We start from the raw sequence: 27,661 nt of genomic DNA, 5'->3' as shown, positions 1-27,661 counted from the left end.
TAGTATTATTGGATTCCTCAAAAGAAACTGTCAAAATTTTAGAACGGCAAAACCTCTCCTCAATTTATATTATGCATATGTACATAGTAGGCTTTGCTTTGCATCGGTTGTTTGGAATCCTCAGTACCATATAAACATAGATCGTATTGAGAGAGTCCAAAATCAATTTCTTCGCTACATTAGTCACAAATTAAATTTTCCAATTACGAATTGCAATTACAGTCCCATTATGCCCCAATATAATATTATGCCTATGAAGGATAGAAGAACTGTTACGGATCTTATCATGATTTTCAAGTTGATGAAAGGCTTAGTCCACTGCCCAGAGCTTTATTCCAATTATGAGTTCAATGTTATTTGCATACACCTGCAACTTAAAAAAACCCAAGAAAAAGTCTAACGGACAAATCGCACGATCTCGGTGGTCTGTTCACATCACCTCCACATGAAATGACCATGTCTTCAAATTGTTCGTGCAGAATAATGAATGTGGCATGAGTTGTGTGGCACATAGCGCCGTCCTGTTCAAACCAAATATCGTTGGTGCCCAGATTATTCGATTCCGGCCAATAGAAGTTGATAATTATCGACCTATAGTGATCTCCGTTGACAGTGATGGCCTGGCTAACGTCCTTCTGAAAAAAATATGGACCGATGCATGTCGCCGCCAGCCCAAATTCCACACTAAACAGTGACTTTTTCGGACTTTATTGGACGCTCTTGGGTCTCTTGTGGATTGGTATCATGGACTTAGTAAAATAAAATTGGTATCGTCCCTAATTTGGCAATTCTGTTTGTTCACGTACCCGTACTAATCGTTCCACAGTCCAAGCAGTAAGCAGGGTGGTTGAAAAGATAATTGAGGGTTTTGAGTCCTGTGAACTAACAGGTGTCACGCTGTGCGACCTCTCCAAGGCCTTTGACTGTGTTTCCCATCAGCTACTGTTAACAAAGCTAGAACACTATGGCGTGAGAGGAAGCCCACTTAACATTTTCAAATCTTAACTATCCAATAGACTGCAACATGTTTCTGTCAATGGGGATAACTCTGAACAAGCAAGTGTCCAATACGGAGTACCACAGGGCTCCGTCTTAGGGCCACTATTGTTCACCATATATATCAATGACATATTTAACTTCCTCTTGCCAGATATGTGTATTGCTTTTGCGGACGACACTTCTCTGCTCAATTCACATCAGAGCTTTACTACACTCAAAACACACATGACAGCCACGAAATCTAGAGCAGAACTCTGGTTTAACACAAATCAACTGAAAATGAACAAAGATAAAACCCAAACCATCACATTCTCCTCTAACAAAAATCTTACCAATGGGTCAACTGCCAAACTGTTGGGAATAATACTTGATGACGGTCTTAAGTGGAATAGCCACATTGATAGTTTGTGCAATAAACTGTCCAGTCAGCTATTTGTGTTACGCAAACTTAAAAAAATTGTCAGTACTGATGTACTGCTTATCTCATACCACTCCCTTTTTCACTCTCACATATCCTATGGAACCCTGCTGTGGGGTAACTCCACTCAGGCTATACGAGCATTTCGACTGCAGAAGAGAGCACTGAGAATCATCGATGGAGCACGTTTTAATGAATCATGCAAGCAAATTTTCATCAAACATAAGATAATGGCACTACCTTGTATTTACATATATCAAACTCTCATTGAAATTCATAAAAATAAAGAAATGTTCAAGCTGAACTCTGATTTTCACAGCTATCCAACACGCAGTGGCTGCCAGCTGCGACCACTAAAGTTGAGATTTAAATCATCACATTCTAATACATTGAATCTCAGCCTCTACAATAAAATTGATATGAATGCAAGATGTCTTGGTTTGCATGCGTTCAAGACAGTTATTAAAAAAGCACTCATTGATAACTGTTTTTATTCCGTTAGTGAATATCTGGAGGCAATATCAATTCAATCCAATCAATGCTGATGCCCCCATCGCATATATTTTTTTTTATATATATATTTTATTTCTTTACATAATTGTATATTTTTTGTCTTTGTCTACTGCGAATAAGTATGTGTTTATATAAATCACGGGATGTTTCAACACTCTTTGTAAATTGACGTACTACTCATGTATATTGTGCATATCGTAGTCAATAAAGCATTTCTTCTTCTTCTTCTTCATTCACCCAGAAATAGGCCTTATCGCTAAAGATGATTTTTCGACGAAAATCACAACACACCAAAAAAATATTTTTTGAATGTTTCCTACACTAAATTAGTCAATTTCCACTAATTTTGGGGTGATAAAAACGAAAATAACAATGAAAAATTTTTATTAGCTCTGGTTTTTGAGATACACAGTACTTAATCTTAAAGAGTAGTTATACTATACGTGAAAAGTGAAAGTACATAAAACAATATTGTTATGTTTCTTTTAGAATATTTTAAGTACAAAATTAATAAAAAAAAAACATTATTCTTAGTGTTTTGACAAATAAAAGAAGTTTGTACCACCAAATTTCAATTAAGTCCATCCGATTCATTGTAAGATCGCTGTCGTTTAGCTTGTCTTTTATAAAACACTTCTGGAGCATCCCTACACACAGACCAGCAGTAGTCTGCAAGCATTGCTTCATTCCAACGGCCCAGATATCTCTATTCCATTAAGGCAATGTCTTGATGGAATCTTTCTCCATGTTCGTCACTCACAGCTCCACAGTTTTGTGGGAAGAAATTAAGATGAGAGTGAAGAAAATGTTACCTAAAAACCCATGTACAACCCCCTTAAAGGCTTCCCAGGCTCTTTTTTCATTTCTTGTTAAAATCATGTCAAAAGCAGGATCATTTACGATTTCACGGATTTGAGGCCCAATAAAGATGCCTTCCTTGACTTTAGCATCACTCAACCTGGGAAACTTTGCTCTCAAGTACTTAAAAGCTTGTCCTTCCTGGTCCATGGCCTTCACAAAGTTTTTCATTAGTCCCAACTTAATATGTAACGGGGGAAGGAGAACATCCTTAGGATCTACAAAAGGCTCGTAAACTACATTTTTCTCATTAGGGTTTAGGTCTCGTGTAGGCCAGTTCATTTTTTTATATTGAGATTTTCTATCCCGACTGTCCCACAGACAGAAAAAACAACAGTACTTGGTGAACCCTAATTGCATTCCTAGGAGTATAGCAATGACTTTCAGATCACCACAGATGTGCCACTTGTGTTGTTCATATTTGATTGATTGGAGAAGTGTTTTCATATTTATATACGTTTCCTTCATGTGAACTGCATGACCTATAGGAATAGAGGGTAGCTGATTTCCATTATGCAGAAGTACAGCTTTTAAGCTTAGTTTTGAAGAGTCTATAAACAGTCTCCATTCAGATGGAGTGTGATCCAAATTCAAGCAGTCCATCAAACCATTAACATCAGAACAAACTACGAGGTTTTCTTTTTTCTCAAAAAAAGGAAGCAAATCTTTTTGACGCTGTCTGTACTGAGATATTTTCACATCATGTTTTAGAAGATTCCACTGTTGTAGTCTTGACCCTAACAGCTCAGCCTTTTCCTTAGACAAGCGAAGATCTCTTATAAGGTCACTCAACTCTGCTTGACTAATTCTGTGCGGATCACTAGACCTATCGCTTACCTCAAAATCAGGGTCATAGGATGTAGAAGGATGGGTTGCTCCTTCTAAACAGTCTTCATCACCTTCCTCTAAAATTTCATAGTTTTGGGGTGGAGAAGGGACTGGCAAATTGTCTGAGTGTGGTACAGGCCGAAGAGCAGATGGGAGATTAGGGTATTTAACCGTTCCTCTTTTCTTCATAGATAAACCTTGCTTAATGGGAGGAGTTAAGCAGAAATAACAGTCGTCTGTATGATTGGTAGGCTCACGCCAAACCATAGGTACTGCAAAAGCCATTGCCCGGTTTTTATTTTTCAGCCACTCTCGCAATATGACGGAACAAGAATTACAACATATATGAGGAGCCCATGATTTATCTTGGTCCCCAACTTTCACACCAAAATAATGTTCATAGGCTGTCTTAACGATAGGTGTCATTTTACGTTTCTGAGCCTTAAATGTTATTTCACCACATATATAGCAACAGCTATCGACATAATTCACACACTTTCGAGGCATTTCAGATCAGCACTTAAATTAATTTAAAAATCAACTTCACACGATAATTTCAATAGCAACCACGTGCGTACAATTGACAAACTCACATAGGTTATGTTTACTACTTAAGAACAGCTGATGAGAGGGGTGTTATGTAAACAAACATGTGTACCAACTGTTGGTGATGAAATATTTCATTTGTTGAAAACTCAATATACATATATATAATATAATGATACTATATCTTGAAAACAAGAGCTAATATATAATTTTTATGGTCACTTTCGGTTTTAACACGTGGAAATACATTAAAATCATCTAATTTCAACCCCGAAACAAAAACTTTGTTGTGTTGTGAAATTAGGGTCAGTTGTCAACTACTCCAGAGCCCATTCAGCGAATTTTGTACGGGTGCAGGCCCAAGTCCCTACGCAAAATTCGTCAAGCTGTGGTCTGCGAAAGACCAAGTTCTTGTGAGCGAAGCGAAATCGACTGGCAGATTTTGCGTTTCGTCGACATACAAGTGTTGGTCGATTGTTTACTGAACCAATGGACTCAAATTCATTCACCATTTCGAGAATAGTTCTCTCGGTAGGACGATTATTGCGAAGCGCGCGGTAGGTTGCCCGAATAGATTTTATCATTTGCACGACTTGTTGAATGCTATATTCGTCCATGATGATTTGTCAAAACAGACTGAATAAATGACAACAAATTTACCAGATGTAGCCTAAAAAAAATATACGTTATAAATTGTCAAAGTTCGGAAGTTCTATTGGAAGACCCTGTATACTAAAATTATTCACGAGAAACTTTTCTTCTATAGAAGTAATGATCAACAGCTATTTTGTCAAAACCTCCAAAATATTTTAGTGAACCAATTATTGCATTCACGAATTGGAAAGTGGATATTTCGTCATTCCATTATTACCTCTGATAAACAGAATTTTCTTTTAACCATATTCTATCTAAATGTTTGAGTCTACCCCTCCTGTCTTGTAACACTTGCTATGTGCTTTTATATGGGTCTACTTACTTATTTTCATTATTGTGAAAAAAAAATTAAGAAAATCAAAAAGTGAATATTGACAATTACAATTTACTTCATGTTTTCGCAATATATTTAATTCGTCTGAGAAATCAGGTAACCAGATACTTCCGTTTTTGACTCATTTATCATATCAACTATCTACCAGATTGAAATATCAGTCTCGTTTTGATTTGATCTAGCAGGATATTCGTAGCATGAAATGTTTATACGCCAGCTACCAGATGTTTTACGTTTTTTGTTACTTCGTGAAGTGTTATTGCTTCAGATGCAGTATTGATGTCATGAAATGAGATTGTTCTGTACAGGGTGATACAGATAAGTAGTATGTAATACACCTATATATTCCGTCGGGACAATACATTTCACAAATTTCGTAAGATTTGCAACTAAAATCGTCATCGCTAAAAATAATAATGAAAATTTTAATGCTATGAAAACAACCATGTAGTCGAAAATTTTCAGTCGTTTATCTAGGGATATACGTAAAAAATGGTGCAAGCTCTCAAACTGTGGGAGTTGTAAGTAAGTTGTAAGTAGTTTTACCTTATATTATTTTATACCATCAAAATGAATCCCCCGAATGGGATGTTCAAACGTAAATTTTCGCTGGTCAAAAAATTTACATAGCAAATGATCGTGAACCAAAAAAGATTTATGAGACCTACAAAGATTACTTATCATTTCTCGACACAATTGAAAATCAACTAATTGATATTTACTAAATTCTATAATAAAAATTCTGTCCGCACACAAAACAAAAACTTGAATTTTTCATACGCATGCCTTATAAGGTTAATGGAAATGAAATGGTTTCAATAGTGAGAGAAGTCGTCATCACTATTTTTCATTATGAAATATTAGACAACACTAGAACACCATTAGAGGCAGGGTATTGGTAAATATTCAGTTTTTTTAAGACAAAACACAAGCACTACAAGAAAATCCTTGAGGCACTCTCAGAGCGGTGCCTGTGCTAAAGTAGTGATTCACATTGGATTTGAATTACATTTGGAAAAACGTTTTCAGGAAGTTTATTCCACATAAACGCAGTTCTCCAGATGGGAACTGAACAGTGAAGTTCGACGTGTAGTGAGTTGACCTTCAAAACGATGAGTAGCCATAGTCCGTCGCGTATTTCTGATGTGCATCGCTCTTGGTGGAATCAAATGTGCCAAGTCACTTGAACACTTTCCATGAAAGTATCTATAAAAAAGAGACAAATCTCCTGATCTGAGCTTTATAAAGCATCAAGAGTTGATGGGGTGTGTACAGTTTTCTGGTTCGGAATAGTGTTCGTAGCAGCCAGCGATATGATTGTGGTCAAGACATGTTGGTGTCCATTTCAACCCCCAACAAACTTATCGAAGCAGAGAGCAGAATTGTCTGACCTAACATTTTTCATAGCCAGTTCAGAGACATTTATCTTCTTGGAGAAAACCGATGCCTGGGTTTTTGAAGCATTGAATTGAACCTGGTTACTCATCCTCAAACCGAAAAAGGAACAAATCATTATGAAGAAAACTCCTTATTTTACCCAAAAAAGAAGATATGCCACCGTAGCCGATATCCTGGAATCCAAATGGAATGACGAGACAAATGTGCTGTCGTCAGCAAAGAAATATATTGAATTCTTGGTTTTTTTCCAATAAGTCGTTGATATACAGTAAAAAGAGGGTTGGAGATAATATGTACCTACCCATGGGGAACACCAGCGTTGATGGTGAAAGTTATTTCAGGAAACTGAAGAGCCATACACAAAAATGATCCGACAAGCTATAATATCAAAGTTTGGCCAGCAAATCCTCATGCCACATACGGTCAAAGGCATTAGAAATATCAAGCGCCACAGCTCTTGATTTTCCATGTTTCTCGATTGCGTTATTCCAAATATGGGTTGCCTGTTGATCTTTGTTTCCGAAACCATATTGATGATCACTCGAGATGTTGAAGCCTTCCAAATATTTGAGGATATAGTGGTTTACGATTCTCTCCATGGTTTTTATATCACTGATAGCAAAGCGACTAGTCTATAGTTATTTGGAGGATTTTTTGTTGCCCTTTCAGTGTTTAATTAATATACACCTGTTGATATAACCCCAAACATAGACCATATCTAAGTTTGACAGCAATAGAAGAGTTTCAAAAACTTGTTTCGAATTTCTTAATTGATTGCGTTCAATTTTTCTATTCAAAATATATATTCAAAAACGAATTTCTGATCACATGGGCAAAATGAACCATTACATTGGTATTAATGTTCGTCAAATTTCATGAAAATTGTTCAGAGGCAGCCAGGGTTTTTACGAAATATCGAACATTTAATATTCATTTAGGATTTTGAAATAATAGCACCTTCATTAAATACTTAATTCCATTAGTAATAAATGTCCTTGCTACCACTTTTTTTAGGTACCTATTATAAAAAAAAAACTATAATAAATGAAGGAGAATGAAAGTTTTTTTTTTATTTAAAATCATCCGCATCAACCTGATGGTTATTAGCGGCGGAGTGTATTTATTACAAATCATTAGGTACTATTTACAATTTTATAATAAGGTTGAGAGCAGTTAAAAAGCAAATCATATTTTTCACTTGATGTCGTCCTAGAGCTTCCTTCAAATCTTGAGGTATATTGTAATTGTCTCTTTCTATTTGGAACATCGGACATTCCTTTATGATGTGTTTTACTGTTAGTGGCATTTCACAAATTTGACACTGTGGTTCCTCTTCTCGAGATATCAGGCATTCATGGGTAAGCCTTGTATGTCCTATTCTGAGTCGAGTCATGATCACTTGTTCTCTTCTCGGCAGATTTCCATTATCCCACGGTCCTACCGCTGTTTTCATTTCTTTAAGTTTGGATTGTGTAATTTGCCATTTCCTGTTCCAGATGTCCCTCAGAATTTTTTTTATATACGATTTCAAATCTGTGTAGGGAGTGAGCTGTGAGGCTTTCTGGTTCAGATTTATTATTGCCTCACGTGCGCTTCGGTCGGCTGTTTCGTTGCCTCTTATTCCTATATGGGAGGGGACCCAAAGTAGGGCAACTTGCTTATTCAAAATTTGCAAAGTATATAGTTCTCTTTTGATAATTTTACCGATTGGATGTCTCACATACATTTTTTTGAGTGTTTGCAGACTGTTGATCGAGTCTGAGATTATTATAAATTTATCAGCTTCATCTGATTTTGCCTAGAGAAGTGCTTGGAGAATGGCAAAAAGTTCCCCTGTGAGGATTTTTACTGTTTTTGGAAGTTTGAAAGTTAAATTCGTTCGATCAATTACTACTGCAGCACCTACTCCTACATCAGTTTTTGAGGAATCAGTGTACATTTCTTTGTAGCCCTTATACTTAATGATCAGTTGCCTGAAGTTATTGAACTGGGATAGTTGGTAATTGAATATGGGTGGGTTTATCAGCCATGGTGGTGGAGTACTAATATTTGTAGGATATATAGAAGGAAATTTCTGGATTTGGATTGAGTCAAGATATCGTCTGATCCTTTCGTGATAGGGGGGTCAGTTCTTGGTCGGTCATATGAGGTAAGAAACCGATTTGTTATCGAGTTCTTGTAAATTGGATGGTTTTCATGTGATGCAACTGCTGATGCATACGATAAACTCTACTGCATTCAACGATAACTCAATGATGGTTCTCCAATTTCGCAATATAAACTTTCAACTGGACTCGTTCTGTATGCTCCTAAAATAATACGTATGGCAGAATTATGTATTGTGTCCAGGCGCTTCAACGTAGTTTTCTTGGCTGAGGCATAAGCAATACTTCCGTATTCCTTGATATGCATTAATTCCTGATATGTTTCGAACCATTTTCCATACTTTTGATATTGGGGTATTACTGTTAATACTCTGTACATATTTCCTCCACTAAATAGTTTTAGCCTCTTTTATTATTTTGCGCGTGTTTGCTCTCTGTTTTTTATATTCTATCATGAGTTCCTTCGTTTTGAACCTTCTGAATTGCTTCAGAGCATGTTTACTGGCATTTATTGCTGCACAACATTCATTATTCCACCATGGTACTGGTTTATGTTCTTGTAAATGTTTTGTTTTACCAATTTCTTCATTTGCAGCCTCCTTTATCAAATTATTGAAGTTCTCTATTGTCAAATCGATGTCATCGGAAATTTCGATTCGAGAAATATTGTCCTCAATGAAGTTGGAGTATCGAGACTAGTTTGCATTTTTCAAATTCCATTTTGGAGATGATTTGTAATTCTCAGGTCTAATGTCTCGTTTCGTCATGTCAGTTTTTAATATGGGATAATGATCGCTTCCATAACTTTCCAGTTCAATTGGCACAAAAGATTTGGGTCGCATGTTGATAGGTCTAGTACCGAAGAATTTCCGTTGGAGGAGTTGAATCTGGTATTCGATCCATCATTCAAAATGGCAAGGTTTGAATTATTGAAAATATTTTCCAATTTGTGTCCCCTACCATTTGAGGAATTCGATCCCCAAATAATGTTGTGTGCGTTGAAGTCTCCAAGAATTAAACGCGGTGTCGGAATTTGGCCCAACAATTGTTCCAGGTCTTGTTCGTCTAGTTCGACGTTTGGTGGTATTTAGATATTGCAAATATGGATTTTTCTTGGTGTGAAGATTTCAACTGCAATAGCAATCATATTAGATTTGACATATATTGCTGTTCCTCCACTAACTTTTCCATTAAAAGTGCGATTTTGAAAGAATCCTTTGTACTGTTTTAAGTGGTGAATATTATTTTCATGAAAATGGGTTTCCTGTAGGCAAATAATATCTAGGAAATGTTCTGCTAGCAATATTTGAAGCATACTCAAATGGACATGATATCCATTCAAGTTCCATTGTAGTATGGTATTGAATATTATTGGAAGAAAACGTTTTTGAAATAGCTGATCTGATGAGTCACTTTGTGTCTCGTACTTTTCGGATTCGACTTGCCTCTGTAATTTTTTCCTCAATTTCGTACACCTCCCTTTCAAGTGTCTGTCTTCAATACTTGGATGGAAATCAAGTAACATGTCTATCAGTCCTTGGATGTCATCTGTATAGTCCTTTGCTTTACTCAATACATCTTTCGATCCATGTGTGTTCTCGAACAGGTCCTTCAGTTGTTCTGAATTGATTACAAACTCTCTTTGTTGCTTGTCAATGTAATCTTTGATAGGTTGAATAAGTACTTGACTATACTTATAATATTGATTTCATGTTTTTGATTTTTTATTATTGCCTGTATTTTTGGGTGTTAGGAATTCTTGATCTTCTGACGTTGGAGTCAAGATTTCTGAAAGGTTCCTCTTTCCGGTATTCTTACTATTCTGCTCTGTAGAATTGTCTACATTTTCGTTCGTTTGTTGACTTGTAGATGCTTGATTTGGTATTTCCTCTAAAGCTTTTCTAGTGTCCAATGGATGTGGTAGGAAGTTGTTTTGGGAAGGGGATGTATTCTGGGTTGTGCATTTGGAGGCGATATGACCTATTTGTTTACATTTGAAACAGGTTTGGTTATCTCTGGATAGAAACACACGATATGTGACATCATCATGAAATATCTCAATTGATTCTGGAATATCCAGATTTTCCGGTGGTGTTATATAAACCTGTCTTCTAAAACTGAGTATATGGCTATATTCAGGAGTTGTAGCTCCTATTCTCAGAAAGGTTACTTGTGATATAATTGTGAGTCCAATTTCTTTCAGTTTGGTGATGAGAACGTCGTGTGGTATGGTAGGGCTAATATTGGATATAACTAGTCTTTCTGCTGTAGATATTATTCTCCGAGCTTTAATAATTTCATCATTTATTTTTATAGAGCCATAATCGTTGAGAAATTTGTCTACAAATTGCTTGCTGGACAGGTATATACAGATTTTGTTATTAGAAATTCTGGACGAGAAAAGTATGTTTCTAGGTTGAACTAATGGACCGAGTTGTTTTGCATTCTCGATAGCGCTGAAAACAATTGCTTGATCTTTTGTAGGGAACCTGATGGGTAAAGATTGACTCAATGCTGATGAATATAATCGACTGGAAGGGTTTTGATTTGCTTGAATGGTAGGGTTACTTGTGGTTTGGGGTTCTTGCATTATTTCGCTCAATATTTTTTCATTCATCGTTTTCAGCCGTTCGATTTAACCATAATTCCAATAATTATCCTAAGTACGGGCCTGGTTGGTTACTTTCCAAAACCTCCTGAAAAAAAGAACAACTTTTTTGAAACGTATGGAGAAATTCTCTGGATATAAATAAATTCAAATACACAGATACGATAAGGTTTAGAAAAAGCGGTTAACACTTTTTAAAACAACACTGCGGACAGATCGACCGATCAGCAGCGAATCTCAACTGAAGAGAATGAAAGTATTTGTACTATTTATTCAAATATGTGCTAAGGTTGGCAAGAGTTGATGGCTCAGTATGGTAAATATCGTGTTAGTAAGAGAGAGATCAATGGTTTGAATCCCGCGTGAATAATTTTTTCAAATGTTAATTCAAGGAGGGAGAAAAAAATGAAATATGTTTTTTCGTTTATAGCCTATAAAAATACATGCCTAAAGAAGATATTGTATGACCTCAATAAAGTATTATTGAAATATTTTTCAATTAAATAACCTTGATAAGTACTCGTAACTACTTTGAAATATCCACCCCTATCCCGAAAGTTTAACTGAAAGTTTCTCTTAATTATCAGTGTCCTAGAACTGTATCTACCATATATGGCTAGTCCAAACATTTATTAGAGAGTGATCCAAGAAATATGTTCCTATGCTTAAAGTTTATTAGAAATTTTTGTTTGTTAGAAATTTAATGACGACCTAAACTTTGTGCCCGGTTGTGAAAACGGATTGAAATAGTTTTCCATATGCTACTGAAGTTGAGATGATTGATTCACCTATCCCATTCATATGTAAAGGAACAATATAGGGCCTGAAATTGACCCTTGTAAAACCTTCAAACCCACAAAAATATTTTCATCAAGAGGCTATCATGTGAAATATAGTTGATATTTAGGACACTTTGTTGAAAATATCGAACAAACTTACATCTCCACTTGAAGATTTAATGATAGAGTAATCTGTTTCTCAGAATAAAATACAGTTTGTATTATAAAAATATTATATTGGGTATTTTGGCTTTCGTTTTCGCAATGATAGATACTGACGGATTATTTCAATGTTTCATATTCCAATCTTCGCAAATTCAGCGAAAGTTACTAAATTATTATTGTTTTATTAGTGAATCAATTAATTTAGTATCTTTATCATCATTGAATTTTGCAAATTAGTAAATATTTTACAAATCGTGCATTAAAAAGTTGAAATAGATATTCGAATTGTTCTCCGATAATTTTTGTCACCTTCCGATAGTGCTTTTTGGATGGCGAAACGTGCATTGTTTAAAAAACCGCACTACCATCTTACACCTGTATCATATTCGATTGAATCATTCCAATCGGTCCTTTTATCAAACCACACAGAAGCTCTATTTTGTTTTGATGGAATATTTTTATCCTTTTTTATAGATTATAAACGCACGATCTCCGGGAGAAGAAATATGACGCATATCTAAATATATCTCTGTGTAAGCAAATTGAATAATTATATTATTTTTTACACGTTTACCATGCTTGATTTATCAATATTTTGATTCCATTATGTTTCGAAATATCAATAATATTCATTCAATTATGTTAATGGAACCGACCAATAGAAAGAGAGCGTAATCATGCCGTCTTTGTTTATTTGCAGTTATGAGTTTTTTTCTTCAGTTATTTCATTTCATTTATCGATACATAACATGCAATGTGAAAGCCATATTCATAACAAATTTGGGTCATGACTATTTTTAAACGGCAAATACAATTACCAGATTTGGTTGTAGTATTTTATTTGGTCATCGCCACTGACATTTCATGCATTTTTCATTATAATCTCTCTATTCCCGTGCTAATTACTTCGAGATTTGAAACTAAGGTACAGAGTGAATTAGCTCAAAATGCAATTATTTTTATTCCGTTTAATAATACCTAACAAGAACCCTCACGAACAGAGATAAGTGTCAGAACAAACTTCGACATGTCTAGTTACCAGCTGTCTGTATTTTCCCGATCTTATGCTTCGCTTCAAGCAGTGAAATTAGTCTGTATCAACTCTATGTGAAAATCCGAAAAGTAGGTACGGTTTAAATTCCCCCATGATACGAAGGACGTGGGTTTTTGAGTGATAGTCTGCATGATAATATGATAACTAAAGTCATTAGGATACCCAATCCCCTTCTCTGCTTGCGAGCGGGCAATGGTGTCCAGAAATAGGTCATCAATTTGGAACCAAACAATGTAAGGTCCACGTAAAAGTTAGATAAACCACTTTACGTCGGGGCTGCATAGACCTGAGCGGGGTTGAAGTTGGAGATCCAGAGGTTCATCATTACCTATTAGGTGTCTTCAACACCTCGGTCTACTGTAAGCGACTGGCAGTTTCTTCTTGGTCAGTTACAGACTGTGGCGAGGATCCTGAGCCAAATGATCGAATCATTTACTGTCGACGGGTTCAGCATGATCGGTCAAAGCGTTTATCCAACCAGACGTTGCAAATCCTTTATTAACATCCCCGTTATTGAAAAGACATCAGAGCTGGGTTATGCACGTCCCATACCCCCGTTTTGGGAGATGAGACGTGTTGATTGTATTAAAACTGATGATTTCTGCCATCAGACAGAGGAAGGTAACAAATTTGACATTAGATTGCATTTTGAATTTGTTGGTTTCAACTAAGGATTCAACTAAATCTTGCCTCATCTTGAAACTCTTAAAGTGTTGTAGAAAACTCGTACCATGAAGCGTCACCCTCTGTATTCAGCAGAAACTGTATTGAGGAAATGACCCCCAAAATATCTTATTTTATTACCGAAACCTTGAATACTGGAAATTTTATTTGAACAAGAGTGAAATTGATAATAAAAGCAAAAATGTCTACGCTATTGAGCCTCTTGTACAGATCAACTCTTGAGAAATATTCCTATAGGAAAGCCTTGGTCGGCAGAAGAATATGAAAAATCACAAGAATAAACTACCCTTCAAATGGGGTTAATTCAGTTTTACACATTGATGGCAACAGTATCGGATCAAGTGAGATAACATTTTGAGTTTAGATCCAAGTATCCCAATGGGAAGACCTCGGTCAGCAAAATATTTTAATTACAGGATAAAAAAAATAACTTTTGTTTAATTACTAACTACCGTCTAATATATAACGACTGGTTTCTGTTTATTAAACCATTCTCAAGTAAACTGACGCATTTTGACAAACAAATCCATAAGTATACAATGATACAGTCAATGTTTTTATGTATACATATATAAATTATATTTTCATTCCATGATTTGTTCAAAATGAAGGCATCAAGCGTGTTCTAGATCTGAGCCAAGCAAACACTTTCCGCTTTCTTCAAAGTCATATCACAATCTTCGAATAATATTTCTCTTAGTTGATCACCAAAGAGGCCAATTATAAGCATACTGCAAACCAGTGACTCTTCCAAATCACTGAAAGCACAACTTATCGCTTTGTTTTTCAAATCTGTCGTGAACCATTGTAAATTTTCACCTTCCAACTGCTTCCTTGTGAAAAACTTATGTCTTTCATACACTAGATTCGTTTGTGGTTGAAAGAAATTGTCAAATTCGCGTATCAAGGGCTTAATCCTGTTTTGTTCTTCTTTTTTAAATTAGAATGTATTAAATATACGTTTGACCTCATCGCCAATATACTGTAAAAACTGTACACATTGTACATCTTTGATTTTCCAAAAGGAATATTCAATAACAATGGTTCATTCGCAGCGCCATGTGATGTTTATTAAAACGCCATTGATCATAAATTTTCTTTATTTTTGCGTTCAATAGAGAAATGCAAAACATCGAGTACAAAAAATGCATACTATCGATAAGTGGCCACATTGAAAAATATGCTGCGTAATATAAATACGAAAATAAAAATATGTATTCAACTTTTTATCAATCTATGGAAACACTCCAATTGAAAGTAATTTGGAGTCTACTGCAAAAATTCTGATGTCCAGGCAACTCAGAGATATATTACCGATTAAAACTACCTGTCTTAGGCCAGCCAAAAATAACTTTGCAGAAGACGGCAAAATCAACAGAAGCAATTTTAGAATAGAAAAACCAAACCTAATAGACATACTCTCAGAAATAACGAAACTGTTTTAGTTAAAAGGAGACTAGAGGACAAAAAATGGGAAAAAGGTGTTATAGTTTCTAAATCAGAAATTAGACCACGATCTTACAATGTTAAGTTTGATGATGGTAGTTTATTGTCTAGAAATAATTAATCAATACAGTTGAGGATTCCAATGATACTGAAATCTCAATTGAATCTAATAATAATGATTCAATCGCTAATGAGCAGATACAAGATACGAATGAAAGGAATAAAGATTGTTTTGTACTCACCACTATTATTGTTTGTTCATATTCATTACGTTCATTCAATATTACAGTCAGCTCTTGACATATCTATAATTATATTAGTTTTGGTATTATCGGTTATATTTTGCTCGTTATATTTCATATAGGGGAATTTGTTCAACAAGGGGAATGTCATATATACAGTAATTACGGTCCTGTGTATAATATCGATGGTATGCATTTTTGTGCTCGATGTTTTACATTCCTCTATTGAACGCAAAAATAAAGACAGTTTATGATCAATGTCGTTTTAATAAACATCACAAGAGTTAAATAATATCCAAAGAGGAGATTATCTTATCAAAGTTATCGCCAATTCAGATCTGTATAGGTATGCTATTCCCCATTTTAATATTTCCATTTAAGTTTGACATCATGGATACTGAAATAACAAATCATAGCCGTATTCATAACAGAGTGGTGAATAATTAACCTTTCATTTTCATATAAAACAATTGATTAATTTTGCAGTATGAAAAATTAAATATTACATCTTGTGGGTTGAATGCACCAATTAACAATTAGCCAAATTTCTGGTTAATGTGGGTTTCGAATTGAATGGAAAGAGGTCAATGTTGCAGACAGTCCAAATAATTATACGTAAATGGGTGTCACCTTTCGAAAGCGAGTAAATGTAAGATACATGTTCATTCATAGAGAGATTTACCACAGTTCTATTTCATATAAATGATATTGTGCAAACAATTATATTCTCAAGCATGTTTAGAACAAAGAACAACCTCTGTTGTTTATGCTTACCATACAGACTTGTTGAACTTTTACCTTTACTTTGATATTTTCAAGATGATTGAATTTTTACATTTCCAGTAAGTTGAACTTTGAATAAGTTGCTTCTCTGGATTGCTCCCTATTGACTTCCGGTCGAAAATCAATATTTGTTAGCTACAACTCTCAAACCGTTTTGATAAAAATATGCTTATAGTATTGCATGACATTTTTCTTCAAATTTATTATCTTTTCGACTGCTTTTTATTGTTACATCTTGGTAAGTTTTATTATAAATATGTTTTTTTTCTCGAGAACATTTTTCATGTACCTATTTTGAATCCTTGGAGAGTAGCTTTTACAAATAGAAGATAAATGTCGGTGATACTCAGATTAATGAGGAATCTTTATCGCATCTGTTTGATATAATAGTCTACATGTAGGTATTTTTATGGGTATCAAAAACATTTATCCGAATTGTGTGACGTCAATGGCAGCATTTCTCAAAGTGTGCGCCGTGGCGCCCTGGGGCGCCGTGGAACCTTTACTGGGGCGCCGTGGGCCACGGGTGAGTCTCAAGGTACAATTTCACAACATAGATAACTGACAGTAAAGGTAATACGTCGGTACCTATTAATAAAAATCCTCTGATAATATGATAATATCGGTAATTGCAAAATGCAATCCGTTCAGACGGCAACCTACCTACTTTTAATAATTAAATATCTAGTGTAGTCTTTACGTTCGGGGCGCCGCGATAACCTTCAAAAAACATAAGGGAGACGTGAATTCGAAAAGTTTGAGAAACACTGGTCTATGGGTTGATCGCTTCGACGTGTTATGAAGTGTGTACATTATTGTGAATACATTACATATTCCGGTGGTTTCAAATTGTGAATTGAATGATCGATTGGATGATTTCCAAGAGTTGAATCAGTTTGGCAAAATGTTCAGATTTTATAAATCCTTTTTGCTCTTGTACTGGAAGATGGTATAATTTTGAATTATTGTATATGGAACAAAATTGAAAGAGTGTAATTTTGGTAATAGGTGAAACTGAAACTTCTGGTATAGAATACACCAAAAAAATATAAGCACTTTTTCCAGTCACCATAAATGCAATACTCTTTTTGACACGCGTTCCACCAACCGAGTTGACATCTTCAGGAGATGAAGAAAACTTCGAGGAAAACTCATTCCTAACTTAAAAATGCCTATGTTCTTATATTTCAATTATAGAAATTGATTAACATCAGGGATTTTGAATGAAATATGTCATTCTCGGGAAAACTACAAACTTATTTAGGACATACTTGAGTTATGTGAGAATGATCTATGGAAAAAATAAAACATATCTTCCTACTCTACTACTAAGTATAGACCTGGTCATTATATCCACTAATACCTGCGATTTTCATTTAGATTTTTTTAAGTGTACCAAAGACCAATAATACAAGATTACATTTTCAATTTCACCTTAACTCGAACTCGAAACTGTTTTCCTTTGAAATTTTCAATTTACTCCGTACCTAGTGCCGATACCGTAAAAATCGTTCTACAAATCTCATTGCGTGACTGAAGAAGTTAAAAAGTCAAGCGAAATTCCGAAGATATTGTAAACGTGGATGCAATCGTTGACACGATTCTTATTTATGGGTTTCGAAGATTGAGTCGGATTTTTACGATACAACCACCAGAACTACAATACTCGTCTCAACGCATATTTCAGCAACCAAGTTGACGTCTTCAAGACTTTATTGTTGTCTCCTGAAGATCCCTATATTGTTGGAGAAACGCTCATCAAAAATGAAGAAAACTACATTGTCATCTCCTGAAGACGCCAACTTGATTGGTGAAACGCGCGTTTTGGATAATGACTCTGAATTACAGTCTGACACGTGGGAGTTCTGGTGACAAAACAGAAGACATTTTGTCGAGATACGTTTTATTTAAAAGTTTTGTTATTGTAAGTAATCCGCACTAATGAAATATTAAGGTTTTCTTCGTCGAAGTAACAAAGTTTTGTTAGAAACGAAGAAACCATACTAACTTACTCTATATCCTTATTAACAGATGTATTAACAGATGCATTAATAGATGAAAACATTTACAATGGAAATTGACATTCTCATGTTGATTTGAATGAAAAACTTGCAATAAATCATCTCTAATTAGTATTATCATCATCGTTTTTATTGTTTACAGGTACGAAGAAAATGGAGTACAAGACCAGGCAATGGCACGAAAAATGTTTCTGCTGTTGTGTTTGCAAGGTGCCCATTGGAACTCAGAGTTTCATTCCTCGCGAACAAGAAATTTACTGCTCCAAATGTTATGAAGAAAAGTTCGCCACGCGTTGTATCAAGTGTAACAAGGTAGGAAATACTTTTTAGATGCCCCTCAATTGTTATTGAGAAAGGAATTATGACTGAGTCGAAAAGGTAACTGATATATAGAGGCATTCTTTCAAGAAAACCTTAAAAGAACTCATATGCAGCGAATTTAACTATCAGTTCCACTTCTCAAATTTCGGCAATTTTGATATATTTAAAATTTCACTTCATACTATCTATAATAACTTTATCAAATCGCCTAGCTATTTGGGTTAAACTTTTGTATAACGTACAAGAAATAAGAAAAAATTTTCCATTTTATGAAATGTTGATAAATATATAGTTCATTGAAAAAAACAATTTTTTCAAAAATAATTTTTGCCAAACTAAGTGACTGTTATAAAAAAACAAGTATAGCTGAGGCACCAGTCAATCTAATAATAACACTGATGATCTTCAAACATGACTCCATCTCTGACGGAAGCACCGAACTCTTACGAAGGTTCGAAATAGATGAACACTTCAATCTAGCAGACCACCATTATAATATTCATGCATTCATTGTTCACTGTGGTTCTGGCGTTGAATCTGGTCATTATTACGCCTTGGCCAAAAACGAAACGGACTGGTTTAAGTTTGACGATAGCCGTGTCACTAAGTGTTATGGCGATGTCTTAAATTTATTGGAGCCTCTGGAGTTGTGAATGAAACGATAGACATAAAAACCTGCAGACTGACACCACCGGAAAGTAACTTTGACTTGGTGAATATTCATCATGAAAAGAATCATTGAGAATACAAGTAAAACAAAAAATATTTTTCAATTTTAAACAGAAAAGTTTTGTTTGTCTTTTTTGTAATGAATAAACCCAAAAAGTAGTTGAGAAATGATTTCATGTATTGAAAGCTACATTATCAGCAAGTAACATGAGATGTAAATTATTTTCGATAAAAATAAGTATACCTGCAAAAATTGTAGTAATATAACCCAAGATATCAAGATATTGATACGAAAATTCCGCAAAAAATTCTGGTGAACATAATGTACTACTACATATGGTACTCATTATTGCCAACAAAAAAGTCGGCAAGAAAATATGTTCATAGTTGAGGCACAATTACCGCGTTTTTGTTTAAATTATCTGATTTGTCCCCGTGCGAAGCTGGAATGGGTCGCTATTTTGAAATGAAACTGAAAAGTCCTTATTTTGAAGCAGTTTTATTTTTGCCATTGTGTTATTTATTTATCAGAATAGTAAACTCAATTTCGAATTGAAAGAAGAATAATAATATGTGACCTATCTCGAAGTGTAAGGTGGTAGATGTTTTTTAAAAATCATAAAATTCAGGATATTTCAAAATATATCGCTTACGTGTTGATAAATGAAATTATTTCAATCAGCTGAAAAAAAAAACTTCAATAATATCCTTTTGAAAGGATAATTGAAATCAAAAGCTATCCTGCCATGAGACAAGTTGAAATTGATACGAGATTGTTCACATGAAAAATTACCCATATTACGTAACTTGCCATTTCAAAAAAGCAGGTAATAATATGCCATATACAAGGTGTTTTTTAAACATGCGGGATACGGAGCGAAAAAGAATTTAGACAATAATAATTTTGGTAATTTTAAAATTATTAACGTAGCCGAAATAAAAGTATAGCGTACTACACTGGACCCACCAAATAATAAAAAAATCTAACAATTCCGTTAGTAAATTGATGAATGTAGCGAAACTTTCTATGTTTTTTACCACTTTTCAAACTTATACAATAAACAGTTTATTGTATAAGTTTGAAAATGTCCGTATAGGACGAAACTGCAGTAACGTTAGTTACAAATAAAAGTGGTGAAAAACATAGAAAGTTTCATTTCTGTTTTCTTCAATTCCGTTGGTACCTATCAACAACATTCCGATTACTACAAACGGCTGCAGACATTCAATTTGCTGGGTGTAACGCAATCAGAAACGATCCTGGTGTTTTTGAAAGAGTTCGTGAGTCGATGAAGAGAAGATTGGATTCTTGCATCCGAGCGGGGGTAGTCATTTTCAACAGTTCTGGTAGATTAAGAAACATTACATGTAATTTTTGGTAGTAAATTGTTATTGTAGAAATTCTTTTTCGCTCCGTATCTTCGAAACAAAGCGCCCTATCAAAAATCATAACACGACAAAATATCCCTAGAATAGTCCAAGGAATAGTCCCTTAAATTTTTGCCGCATGTTTAATAAACACCCTGTAGAAATTATTACATCATAATTTTGAATGGTTGGCTGTTATGTTATAATCCTTACCAGAATTTCAGCATGCATTTCTTTTTCAGGTTATTACCAGTGGAGGAGTGACGTACAAAAACGAACCTTGGCATAGGGAATGCTTCACCTGCACACATTGCACAAAGAGTTTGGCAGGTGAACGATTCACAAGCCGCGACGAGAAGGCTTATTGCGCAGAATGTTTTGGAGAATTGTTTGCAAAACGTTGCACTGCTTGCACCAAACCAATTACAGGTAATTTATCATTTGTAAATAGGAAGTTACAATCAGTTCTGAAACGATAATTATCAAAATCTATGTTCAAGAATGTGTCTGATTGTCGAAATTTTCTAAAACGTATTAGTAAAATTGAATGTGGCTCAGGTCTCAAATCCTTTTCAAAGACTTCTCTCTGAGCCAAACGTGGCAAGACCAAATACATTTATATTAAAAACTTTGCGGGACTTTTTGACCAACCCAGTACACTAACCAGACAGTCAATTGGAGTTATCATTATCAGGATTTCTGGTAAAAACTTCTCTCAACTTATTAATAACGTTTTCATTTCATCCTTCTGAAACTTGGATATTTTTTGATTCTCAAGAGCGTTTAGAGGTACAGTTTAAAAAGAAATTGAAAGCATTTTTTGACCTCATATTCTTAGTACCACAACATATTTTCTGCAAAATCTTGAACTCTCTAAGGCCTGGAAACTAACTGCAAACTAGTTACTTGATTAGGGTACTGATTTGATACATTATCAACAGTCTGCTTTAATGATTTCGATAGTGTGAAATAGCTTGTAGCTGAGTACTCTCTGAATGATTTTATTCATGAAATGTTTTGTAGTTAGTCATTTACTTATTACAAAAACATTTTTGCTAATATTTTTTTAATTTCATCAGGTATTGGAGGCACCAAATTCATCTCTTTCGAAGATCGTCACTGGCACAATGATTGTTTCTTCTGCGCTTCGTGCCGTACTAGTTTGGTAGGACGTGGCTTCATTACTGATCAAGATGACATCATCTGTCCCGAGTGCGCTAAACAAAAACTGATGTAAATGTCGTAATTAGTTGAAGGAGGGGTCATGACTTAAACTCAAACTGATTTCCATCAAATTTCATTTGTTGAATCCAAAAAAAAATATTTTCATCCAGTGAAATTTAAGTAGAAACAAAATTTTTGAATGGATTTTATATATTGTAAAGTTCAAAGCTTTGGTCACAAATTTAATTCACTTTGAATTCAAATACCATCAAAATAACATTATTTTTAGACCAATAACAAAAAATGAATAGACATATCATGCAATGACTCACGAAAAGTAAATTAATATTCGAATAATCATACAAGTCACCTATTAGTATGAATATATGTATAGAAATAGAGAATATAAAGAATGAATTGATCCCTCCTTACTGAATGAACAATAAACAGAAGTTGTTTCATAAGTGTATTGATATGAAAAAAAATCATACAAGTTTTTTTAACTATTTACACATTTTCACTTCCTAAATATATAGGTTGATATTGGTATCACAAAAATGACAGTTTTGGAAAAACTTGAATTAATGAATTCCCCAATATCTTCACATATTTATTACATACACTAACACATATACACACGAAAACAAAAAAAAAACATTTTAACAAATCTAGCAAATGAAAAATTTTGTTTAAATATATATTATTTCTGTCCAATTGCAGTTATTTCGCGGGAACAATTCAGTCATTTCCCCCTTCAAAAATCCTTTTAATCATTAGTGAAAGCATATTTATTTTTCTAATATTTTTTTCGCTTTAGCTTGTTTCAACATATAATGAGTTCAAGAGCAATATATGACGTAGCCATATTCTAAATAAGTAAGAAAAAGGTTGCCTTAATAAATATTTATCATATTCTAAGTGTTATATCCCTAGGGATTAAACGTTATATCAAACGTTTTCAATAATGAATAATTATTTACATTTTTAATTTATGGAATTGTTTATTGTAGATAATATGTATACTGCTTCATAGCATTTATGAACATACCGAGCGATTTGGTGCTACTACAGTAGATTAGTAAATTAGTGCAGGTTGTACTTTTAAGTTTTGAAATATTTTAGAAGTTTACATTTTATTGTTGCATAATATGTGTTTTATCCAAGATTTGAAATATATTAACTAAATTGTTATTAATATTTATTCAGGACTTCACAGTTCATGTATATTTTAATCCTATATTTATGTATTGTAACTTTTGGGAATGTTACAACTTGTTATACTGTCAGAATCAAGGGCTTTGCTTCTAGGGTACATCTCATATTTCATTCTGTAATAAATTCTTAAAAAAAATGTATGTGTTTGTATGGAGATTCTTCGAAAATCATATCTACTAATAGCAATTGGAAATCGAGAAAGAATATATCAATTATATTTCTGAAATGTAATTTGATTCTTTATAGATAACCAAGAATTTAAAAAATATCACACCCATTGTAGACGAAATATCATGAACAAATTAAACAATAACGGTTCTAAAGATGGCTCATTCATCTTTTTATCTGCAGGGAAAATAAAAATAAAATTTCGAAACATTCATTCACAGTAGGTTCTGGTAAATGCCTGCTGGAAAACAAATTATTCCCTGGCTAATACCTCACTGGATATTGAATCATATCCGACAAACATTTTTGCAAAATACCTTACCGAGGTCAGTCTCGCAGATGTTTCTTCTTCATTCAGCAGCGAGATCTGAAATTATTCCAGTAGATCACCTACAGACATCAGTGTACAAAAATCCGACCCACACAGCAAAGTGCCTGGAACTCGAAAAATTTCAATGCGGCTCCGCTGCATATATGAAATCTTTGTCTAAGAAAAAGACTGTTAACTAGTAAGAGCTCTATCTCATGAACAAAGCCCCAAGTGGGGAAGAAACATCCCATGTACCAATATTCTAACAGAGATCAAAACGTGTCTGAAGATTATATTGAGAGATTGGTATGTATAACATATGTATATGGACAAAACACCAGCACTACAGGAAAATGTTTAAGGTGCTCTAGGAGCGGTGCTTGTGTGAAACTGGTGATTCACAATGGATTTTAATCGCCGGAGATTTGGAAAGACATTCTCAGGAAGTTTATTACATATAAACGCAGTTCTCCAAATGAAAGAGTTCTCAAACAGTGAAGTTCGAGGTGTACTGAGTTGAACTTCAAAACGATGAGCAGCCACAGTCCGTCGCATATTTCTGATATTTACCGCTCTTGGTGGAATCAAATGAGCCAAGTCACTTGAACACCTCCCTTGAAAGTATTTATAAAAGAGAGAAAAATCTCCAAACTTTCTTTGGTGTTTCAGACTAGCAAGGTTGCTTGTGATGTTCGTGTCTCCTATCAGGCGGATGGCTCTTTTTTTGCATGGAATCCAACAGCTTCTCGGTATGCTTATGGGTGGAGCTCCATATATGAGAAGAATACTCCAAAGAAGGTCTGATCTGAGCTTTATGAATCATCAACAGTTGCTGGGGTGTGTACAGTTTTCTGGTTCGGAACAGTGTTTCAAACTTTTGAGAAGCAGCCTTTGCAATTCCAGTGACATGATTGTGCCAAGACATATTGGTGTCCATTTCGACTCCCAACCGACTCATCAAAGCAGAAAGCGAAATTTTCCATCCTGACATTATTATATCCGATTCGGAGACATTTATCTCATACTTGGGTTTTCGTGGCATTGAATTGAACGTGGTTAATTCCACTCCAATTCGGAATCACCTCTAGATTGTTATTAAGATATGGAACCTCCTGCTGCCAATGAAGATGTGTATCTGCAGCAGATGTCGTGGAATCGAAATGGAATGACGAGACAATTGTGCTGTCCAGCAAAGCAATATATTAGGTTCTTGATTTTTTCCAATAAGTCGTTGATATACAATAAAAAGAGAGTTGGAGACAATATGGATCCCTGGGAAACACCAGCGTTGATAGTTGAAGTATTTGAGAGATATCCATCGACGGCCACTTGCAGAGAATGTTTTTTCAGGAAGCTGGAGAGCCATACACAAAAATGATCCAACACGTCATAGCATCGGAGTATGGCCATCATGCCACGCACGGTCAAGGGTCTCAGAAATATCAAGCGCAATAACTTTTGACTGTCCGTGTTTTTCGATTGTGTTATTCCAAATATGGGTGACACAATAGAAGGTCGCCTGTGGAGCTTTGTTTTCGGAAAACCATATTGATGATCCATCAATATGTTGAAAGCCTTCCAGATATTTGAGGAGATGGTGGTTTATGGCTTCCTCCGTGATTTTTGATACCACTGATAGCAAAGCGACTAGTCTATAGTTATTTTTAAAATTTTTCTTGCCCTTTTTAGGAATAGGCTGAACGGGAGCAATTTTCTAACAAGAAGGAAAACCCGTTCCTTGTAAGACAGTTTGAAAAATTTGCAAAATACTGTTGCGAGTTCATTGGCGTACTTTTCATGTAAGATGAGGAGCATTTCATCGGGACCAGACGCCTTGTTGATATTAAGCTGTTCAAAATTCACCCGAATAGACTTGTTGAGAAGTAATTTCCGGCATTGTGGATTTTAGTGTGGGAACGTGGATGGTGTCTTTCCCAGAAAATCGACTGTGGAGAGGGAAGCAAATTGTTAAGCTAGTATATTTTCTTTTTCAATGGCTGTTGTTGCGATTGATCAAAGTTTTGATAAACAGCTTTTGCTACCAACTAGAAGGATCTATACCCGTTGGGATTGGCAAGCAGTTCATCCCTAATTCTCTGATTGTGAAGTTCGTTGCTTTCATTTATTTCTAAGTTCGCAGGTGTTGCGAGCATTAACAAACCTACTTCGGTTTTCTTCACCGGGATTTTTGCGCCACTGCCGGTAGGCGCAATCTTTGTTGCACCAAAGTTTGCCATCAGAAGTTCGTTTTATTGAAAATGAAATGTATGCATCCGTGGATGATAGAATAACTTCCGTGATCTCAGAAGCACAAGTTGATAGATCATTAGAGCTGAAACAAACATATAGTCGGGGGAAATTTCGGAAATGGACTTGAAGATCCTTCCTCTCAGCAGATCTGTAATGCCAAACTTTCACGCAATACTGAAATGAGTTTGTGATCAGGAGAGCCCAATGGAGTTCTTACGGTGATTGTGTGAATTTCTGAATTGGTAGTTAGGTTTACATACAGAAGACTAGCATATTTTCTATCACGGTCAGGAATCCTGTTCAGCTCATTTATAATCTAAGTAAGTCCACTGCTTATTGCAAAAACCTCAGCTTCCCGACCTTGTTCGTCGCTGATATTTGAAATTTTGAGCCATTCGATGCTACGAAACACTATCCGTATTAGCCTAACGAAAACCAGGCCACCAAACGCGGACAGCGATACCAAGAATTGCATTTAACGGATACCCTGCGTGTGCGGAGTTTCATACATCGGTGAAACTAAGACGCATTGCCGAGCACAAGAAACACATACAGCGAGGAGAAACCAGCATTTCAGGAATAGTAGAGCATCAACATAACATCAAGTGGGGTCAAGCTGAAATCGTCCACAAGGAGTAACACTGGTTTAGGAGAAAATTCAAAGAAGCCGCATATATGTTGTACAACAACGCATTTAGCCAAGCTAGCGTAGAGATACGCAACATATGGAATATGAATAGGTGAAAACACTCGAAAGACCTATTAATAGTCAGATCTTGGAGGAATACGTCCTGTTATCACCCGAAGACGATTTTGAATACTAACAATCGAAATGTCGTGAAGTAACTTGGCTGGAATCTTTTAATTTTTAGTTTTCAGTTCTTGTTAATAATTTTTGTAATTTTCATCTCGTGTTAATATTTAATTTTTTTTATTTTTTGGGTGTTGCTTGTATTTTATTTCATTGTAATTTCAGTTTTTTTTGATAATTGATATTTTTCAGATAATCTTTTTAATTTTTTACAGATTCTTTCAGGGATTTCAAATCAATTTATATCATTTAAGACGATGGAAGTCCAAACTAATGAAACTTACTGATTTAACTTTGTTTATTTTTCAACAACAACAAACATTGATTGGCGCTCCGGGACAACTTGATTAATTCCAGTAGTGCATTTGCTTTTTCAGCTGCAGGATCTATTAATTTTATGTGGTACATTCGAAAATTTCCGTAATATATGTCTGAATAAATATAAAGTATATCCAGCCCTCTATTTCACCTCTTCCGGCCATCCTTGGGATGCCATGCTCGAATAAATCGGTGTAGAGCTGAAATTGCTCACGGATATTGACATGATAGCTTTCTTCCAAAAGGGTATACGTGGAGGAATTAGTCAGTGTTCTGAAAGAAAGCATATTTCCAATAATAGTTTCCTACCGTATTATGATAAAAATGAGCAGCATTTGGAAGCCTGTTACCGCAATATTAAAAGTCTGTAAAGTCGGTTCAAAGTAATACGAAAGAAGGGGGCGGGGCAGGCACCACGACCTGAGGGTGCTAGAGAGTGGGTTCATTGGAATGATTTCGAGTCAGCATTCAACTCTTGAATAAGATCTAGCGTTATTTCCAATTTCAAACATAAGAACCCCTTAGCTTTTCTGGATGACTGCAAGGCTCTCTTCAAGCGGCGAATTCGGAATCTTCTGAAGAAGGATGAATCTGTCAAGGTTAATACCACCTTCTGCTAAGAATTTGAGATA

The 27,661-nt window shown here is 35.0% G+C and overlaps 1 protein-coding gene across 8 annotated transcripts in view; it reads left to right on the top strand.

The window, feature by feature from the left end:
* Nucleotides 1-23,148, top strand: part of Lmpt (four and a half LIM domains protein limpet) — a 357,474-nt gene extending 334,326 nt beyond the window's left edge. For all 8 annotated transcript variants that reach the window (XM_074170573.1, XM_074170576.1, XM_074170575.1 and 5 more), the window contains 3 exons: nucleotides 18,578-18,747; nucleotides 21,036-21,222; nucleotides 21,873-23,148. In XM_074170573.1, the coding sequence (XP_074026674.1) occupies nucleotides 18,578-18,747; nucleotides 21,036-21,222; nucleotides 21,873-22,030 (515 nt within the window). In that variant the 3' untranslated portion in view covers nucleotides 22,031-23,148. The remainder of the gene's footprint in view (nucleotides 1-18,577; nucleotides 18,748-21,035; nucleotides 21,223-21,872) is intronic.
* The last annotated feature ends 4,513 nt before the right edge of the window (nucleotides 23,149-27,661 follow it).

This window comes from Leptinotarsa decemlineata, unplaced genomic scaffold, assembly GCF_025532065.1.
Source record: "Leptinotarsa decemlineata unplaced genomic scaffold, Ldec_3_MD MMD2_P_RNA_scaffold_9, whole genome shotgun sequence".
In the NCBI taxonomy this organism is placed as follows: domain Eukaryota; kingdom Metazoa; phylum Arthropoda; class Insecta; order Coleoptera; family Chrysomelidae; genus Leptinotarsa; species Leptinotarsa decemlineata.
The sequence above is the reverse complement of the archived record's forward strand: the minus strand, read 5'-3'. Positions and strand labels throughout refer to the sequence as shown.